At 48.3% G+C, this 6994-nt stretch overlaps 1 protein-coding gene across 1 annotated transcript in view; it reads left to right on the top strand.

The window, feature by feature from the left end:
- Positions 1-430: 430 nt before the first annotated feature.
- LIG1 (ligase I, DNA, ATP-dependent) overlaps positions 431-6994 on the top strand; it is a 42623-nt gene continuing 36059 nt past the window's right edge. The window contains exons 1-4 of the mRNA XM_006868226.1: positions 431-477; positions 2491-2580; positions 3087-3225; positions 5327-5453. Coding sequence (XP_006868288.1) covers positions 461-477; positions 2491-2580; positions 3087-3225; positions 5327-5453 — 373 coding nt within the window. The 5' untranslated portion in view covers positions 431-460. The remainder of the gene's footprint in view (positions 478-2490; positions 2581-3086; positions 3226-5326; positions 5454-6994) is intronic.

Genomic DNA, 6994 nt, shown 5'->3' on the forward strand with positions numbered 1-6994 from the left:
TGTAAAACTAATGTTCTCCCATGTAAACTATCACATAATTCACAATAATCATTTAAGAAAAAAAAAAACACTAATAAATGCTGATGTGCAGAAAAGAAAAAAAAAGAAAGAATCCTACGGAGTGCAGTTTTACTCATGTATGTAGAGTCACCATGAGGCGCAACATAACAGCAACTGGTTCATGTGATAAAGAAGGCTTTTGATCTTTCCTCTGCTCTGAAACTTACAGTCGTCACCATGAAATCTCACTGACATATCATTTGTCTTCATGAAAATTGGAATTCCTTCTTGCAGAGAAGCCCATATTTGTGGTTTCAGTTTTTTCTTTCAGGAAGAAGAAGGGTTATATGTTTTGGTCTCTGCGGGGCCAGTATCTGAACAAACATTTCGGTTTCTGTTTCAGGCACAGCGCACGGGGGGAGAACAGAACCAGGTGGGAAGGGAGACTTCCAACGCCATCATGCAGCGAAGTATCATGTAAGGACCCTGCTCCCCACATCTTCCCCTGTCTCGTCCTTTCCCAATCCTCTGCTACTTTTTCTAAATCTGTATCTTGTCCTATTAAGTGCCATTGAGTTGGTTCCAACTCATAGTGACCCTGTATAGGGTTCCAAGGAGTGGCTGGTGAGTTTGAACCACCGACATTGCAGTTCAAACCGACCTTATGGTTGAGTACTTATCCTACAGTGCCACACCGGGGCTTGTTGTCCTAGAAGAACTCAAATCAGACTTTGCTTAGTTCTCTACTGTGGCAGTCACAGAAATACCACAAAATTTAAAGAACAGAATTTTATCTTTTCAGAGTTGAGGATCCCTGGCGGTGCTGTGGGTTAGGTGGTGATTTAGACCTGCCAGCCGTTCTGTGGGGAAATGGTGAGGCTGTCTGCTCCCGTGAAGATGCACGGTCTCAGAAACCCTATGTAGGGTCGTGATGAGTCGGAATCCACTTGACAGCACCCGGCCACAACAGTAACAGAGTTAGCAGCCCCAGTGACTGCTGGGTGATTTTCTCTCAGGTGTCCCAGCAGTATCTCGAGAGGTTTCATTGGCCCAGTGTGGGTCATGTGCTTGTTGTCCCTGAACCAGTCACTGTCGATGAAAGTACAATACGTTCATCAGCCAAGCTGGGTCAGAGGGTCACCCAAATCCTCTGCCCTGGGGTTGATTTCAACTCATAGTGACACTGTAGGCTACCGTAGACCTGCCCCATGGAGTCTCCAAGACTGTGACATTTACAGGCCGCCAGGAACAGTGGGTAGGTTCCAACTTAACCAGTATGCCGCCAGGACTTGGGTGAATAGGCAGACCCACTCAAATCATGTACTGCAGGAATTTGGGGAGGAAAATGGCATAGTGCTTCCATAAAAATGATAACCTTGGACATCCTCTGGACAGTCTGGTATGGCGCTGTAGGATAAGCGTCGGATTGCTAGCTGCAAGGTTGGTAGTTTAATCCCACCAGTTGCTTCTTGAAAACCTTATACAGGGTCGCTGTGAGTAGGAACTGACTCGACTACCTTAACAGTCATAGCAATTGACTCAACAGGGGTGGGCTTCACAGGTTCGGGGGGAGAGTGTCACAGGCAAAATGCCCTCTTTTGAGCCTCATATTGTTGTTAAGTGTAGTCAAGTCGGTTCTAACTCATAGCGACCCTGTGTAGGGTTTCCAAGGAGTAACTGGTGAGCTTGAGCCACTGACCTTGCAGTTCAACCTGACTTTGCAGTCCAGTGCATTAACCCACAGCACCACCCCAGCTCTCTGAGCATCATATTAGGATGCATGATGTCCACATGGTAATACAAGCCCTCATCCCTTACAAAGGTTCTAGAGAAGAATCCTCATCAAAAGGGGAGAAATACAGAACAGAATTTCAAATTCTCATGACATCCAGACTTCTGGATCATGGAGGCTGGATGAATTCCTGAAACTACTGCCCTGAGGTCATCTTTAAACCTTAAACCAAAAAATGTCCCCTGCCATCTTTAAACTGATGAGTAGTTGAGCTTCACTGGTAAAGAATGTCTGCTTTGAGCATTGTGCACTTTTAAGAACTGTAAGGGATCAAACTGACAATGGCAGCTGGAGACCTTAGATTGGAAGCTTAGGAGGCAGTGAGTTTATGTGAATGCGGGGGGACAGTCCAGCAAAGAAAGATGAGAATGCTCGCACAATGTAAAGAATGAAATCCACGTTACTGAATTGTACGGGTGGAAACTGTCAAATTGGGGCATGCCCTGCTGGGTATATTTTCAGCAAAATGGAGCATGAGTTAAATGATTTTACAAAGTATTTGTTGAATGAGTACTGGACTGATAAGTCGGTTACCTCTTTCTCTGAGCCTCTATTTCCTATCTTCCAAAGGGGGCTGCTTGGACTCTGGGTTACGTGCTTAGGTGTGAAAGAGCATCAGAAGCAGGGGGCTGCAGCTCAGCTAGGAGGGAATGTTGCTGCTATTGTCATTCCTGGGTTTTCCTCCTATGCTCCTGCAGGTCATTTTTCCAACCCAAGAAGGAGGACAAAATGAAGAAGCTTGAGAAGGAGACCTCCAAGAGTAACAGAGAGACCGATTCTCCCCCAAAGTATGTCACGGTGCTTGGTTGGGGTTTACTTGTTCCTTTGAAGCCCTGTTGTGAGTGTGTGTTTATGAATGTCTGCCTACTTTTATGTATGTACCGGTCGTCCCATATTTGAACTACAGCGAACTGCGCCCTTGGGTTCCTAAGGAGCAGATCATCAGGTCTTTTCTCCCACAGAGCAGCCAGTGGGTTTGAACCATGGACTATTCAGTAGCAGCCAAGTACCTAACCATTGTGCCACCAGAACTCCTTACAAACACAAGCGGGGGGTGGAGGCTTCAAAAAGTTTGTATAACAATTCCATTATTATTTAATTTCATTTTTCTATGAACTTTCTGAAGCCCCCTTGTATATTTATCACATGTGTAGCGGGAAAAACATCTCGGTGGGTAGATGGTCACTGAAGGTTTGAAAGGAAGGGAAGGAATGAAAGGCGGTGGAGGAGCCAATGTGTTTGGGGCCGTGCCCCGCCCCCAATTTGCTATAACTGCTCCTGTCCCTGTTCCCAGGGTGGCGCTGAAGGAGAGGAATGGAGCAGTACCAGAGAGTGAGTCTCCGGTGAAGAGGCCACCGAGGAAGGTTGCCCGTGTCCTGGGCAGTGAGGGGGAGGAAGAGGAGGACAGCACCCTTACCTCCATCAAAGACCAGGTAGGTCCCCATCACCTGTCCATTGTCACAGAGGACATGAGGAAACCATCCCCATTAGCCTTGGGAACTGAGTGCTGCTGCTGCCCTGGGTTTAGCAGAATATCCTGGATGTGCCCTGGAGCAGACAGTGTGGTCTATGTAGTCCTAAGTCAGCTTGGGCCCTGGGGACCTGGGACAGGTGCCTGACCTGGCACATGGCGGCTCCGTGTGGTTGCTCGACTCTAGAGTTCACTTGGAAGCTGGTGTGAGTCAGTCCATGCACAGATCTTAGAGTACTGCCAGCCCGTCCACTACTGTCGGGTAGATCTGGACTCTGAGTGACCCTGTAGGACACAGGAGAGCAGCCCTTCAGGGATTCCAAGGCTATATCAGTCTTAGGGAAGCCAAATGTCACATCCTTTCTAGAAGAGTGACTGGTGAGCTCGAACCGCCAATCTGTAAGTCGGCTCGCTGGTGCTTCACCATTGCTCCACCAGGGCTCCTTTAGTGACCTTTGTGTTACCTGTAACCTTCATTCTCCTTTGCCCTGTTGTGGGTTTGATTATTAGTCACTATCCAGTCAGTTCTGACTCAAGCTGACCCTTTGTGGACAGGGTGGAACTGCTCCTGAAGGTTTTCTAGGTTGTGACCTTTCAGAAGGTCACCCGGCTTGGCTTGGCCCGTCTTTCTAGGTATGCCTGAATGGGCTCAAATCGCCAAGCTTCCTGCTAGTATTTGGGTACTTCACCCTGTATACCTCCCAGGGACTCCCAGCATGTTCCCAGGTTTTTGGGGAAGAGGACTTGGACATCCTTGTGAATCTGGACTTGCCCTGAGGCTCTGAGATCCTGGAGGGTTTTGTTTTTTTTTCCATGTTTTATTATGAATTATATGATAGTTTACATGAGAGAACCTCAGTTCCATATTTATTCCATCGTATATCATTACATTGCCATGGTTCCAATCCCCTCCATGCATTGTCTTCCGAACAAAGGGCATATCTTAGAAGCCTGTGCTCTATACTCCCCCCTGTCTTCGGCCCACAGTTCCTCTCCCTTTCTGGATCCAAAGTCCCCAGGCGCTTCATCCTTCCATGTCATCATCTCTGTCTCCATCTCAGGCATCCCCGGTTCTCTGGGTGGGGTCCCGTTCTTGGCTCTTATCCGTTGGTGGTCCCAGAGACCTCGCTCCTAGACTGGAGAAATAGTCGCTCTCTTTCTTGCTACAAAACATCTACCCTTGCATTTCCAACACTCACAATCCGTCTTGATAACCATTATTCACTACAGTATCGCATGTAACCCATCTGTATTTCATTTCATCTGCTCCACCTAGACAAATTGGATAGTATTCACTGGTGATTCTGCCTTCCTCCATGCCCCCTAGCTCTAGGTTCCCTCTTGAAAGCTTGTAAGCCAGTGACTTCTTGTCTTTGTAGTCCCTCCCTCCCCATTTTGGGTATCCAGTGTCCAAGTTGCCCCTCTCTGTCTACTCTGTGTGTGGAGGGGGTGGGAATGTTTCTTGCTGTAAGGATTTGTAGCCTCTTTTGTATCACTGCATTCATATGCATAGGGTCAAGTTCATCAGCTTGGATCAGCTTAATCTTCTCCCCCCCCCCATCCCCCCCTCTTCTTTCTTCTGGTTGAGCTCATCCAGTCCTGGTCACGTGGGTGTCATCTGCAAGTGTGGGTGTTCTTGTGCACATGCCCTCTCTTCCCATCAGCCGGCAGCTCCATTCTCCACTTGAGTCCTCCGTGGCCACGTCACTGACTCTGGGCCCAGGAGTCCTCAGGTCTCCTCGCACTGCTTGCCAACCAGGTCCCCAAATGGGTTCACAGAAGCCCTCTGAATATTGTGAGGCTTAGCTCGCGGCTACATTGCTGCCTCTACCCCATTTCTCCCCAACGGTGATGCATGTGTTTACCAATCCGAGCGTGCATTTCCACCGAGTCTCAGCCTAGAGGGGTTTTGAACGGAAGAAAGATGAGGCTTTCTACTCCCGTAAAGATTTACACCCTCGGAAACCCTGTACAGGGTCGCTATGGGTCGGAACCTACTCGACGGCACTTCACAACAACAACAACACAACATGCACTAAGGTTATTGTTCTTGCGTCTTCCAGAAACCTGCCCCGGGCTCCCCACAGGCCTCCCCTCCCAGTCCTGCCAAGTCTCAGGAGAGCACCTCTTCCCACTCCAGCCCTGGCCCCATGGACGTCTCCCCGTCAGGGATCCCAAAGCGTCGTACAGGTGAGGACCAACGACTGCCCTTCCATCTCTTATCTCTCTCACACACTTTGGCTATGACCTTGGGGTTGTGGTTAAGAGCTCAGCTACACCCATCACTGGCTGTGTGACCTTGAGCAAATTACTTACCCTCTCTGAGCTTTAGTAGTTTTATCTGTAAAACAAGTTGGCCATTTTTAAAGGATCTACTGCAAAGAGAATAAGGCATTGATGGTTCATTCAGTACAATTCTTGTCTCCCATGTGGGAGACCTAGGTTCCATTCCTGGTCAGTGCAGCTCATGCACAGCATGTCAGTGGAAGCTTGCCTGGAGCTATGATGCGGAATAGGTTTCAGTGGAGGGAGCTTCCAGAATAGAGGAACTAGGAAGAAAGGCATGGCAATCGGCTTCCAAAACTCAGCCAGTGAAAAACTTAGGAAGTACAATGATCCAATCAACGGGCAGTGTTTTGTTTCCAAAAGACTCCTTTCTTTTAGAAGGGTAGTTACAAGGTGAAGGATCAAGAAGCAGTTTATTAGGGAAGTAAAGGATCACGACTCAGAAGTAACAGGAACAACACAGGGTGCAGTTCTTTAATCAGGACAACTTCCTGTCTGATTGCTCTGGGGACATTAGGGGGCAAGTGTTACAACTCTTAGCTCCATGGGTGGAGCCCCACTATAGCTGTCACATGCTCGTTTCCTTGTTCTTCCTAAAGCTGCGCTGTCCTCTGTCACTGTCTTCTGTGTTACAGCACCTTTCTTTAAGCCTGATGGGATGGCAAAACTTACCAGTCTGCACCTTAAGGTTCCATGTATCTTACTTGCTTGGCAGTATGATAAACACTTGACCTCAAGGTCGGTTTGGCTGCAAGGTTGGTGGTGCAAACTCACCAGGGGCTTCTTGGAAACTCTGTACAATAGGGTGGCTGTGAGTCAGACCTGACTCAACAGCACACAACAACAACATCCCCACAAGGGTGAGGTGTACTTTATTTACATTATTAGCAAGCTATCCAATCCCCTCAGTGAACCATAAGCACCTAATTTGCATAGTCCCACAGGGTCATTGGGTGGGAGTTACAAAGGACTATCTGAATTAGTTCACGACACCATAGTCCTGTTGTACATGACGTTACTGGAAGTTGGGGGTTGACTCAGCGGCAGCCAGCCACCACAACCTTAAAGAGATGCTGTGAGGATTCAAAAGTGAGTTCCGTGAGGGGCTCACATGTGCCCGGCCCATAGGAAGTGCTCTGTCACTGTTGGCGCTTGTGATGGTTACTGTGCCCAGTGACCATGACAGCCCCGCTCACCGTGGCAGCTAGAGGCGGTGCTGTTTGAGCGGAGAGAATGGAAGAAAGTTCTAGGCAGGAGAATAGTATGTATTGAGAAGGGCCTTCCGAAACCCCAAACCAAACCCATTGCTGTTTCTTGAGTTGACTGTGACCCACAGCAACCTTTTAGAACAGAGTTGAACTGTCTCATAGCATTTCCAAGGCTGTCATATTTATGGAAGCAGACTGCCTCCTTTCTCCTAGGGAGAAATACTATTAGGCCGGCTC

The sequence above is a fragment of the Chrysochloris asiatica genome, unplaced genomic scaffold, assembly GCF_000296735.1.
Source record: "Chrysochloris asiatica unplaced genomic scaffold, ChrAsi1.0 scaffold00116, whole genome shotgun sequence".
Taxonomy (NCBI): domain Eukaryota; kingdom Metazoa; phylum Chordata; class Mammalia; order Afrosoricida; family Chrysochloridae; genus Chrysochloris; species Chrysochloris asiatica.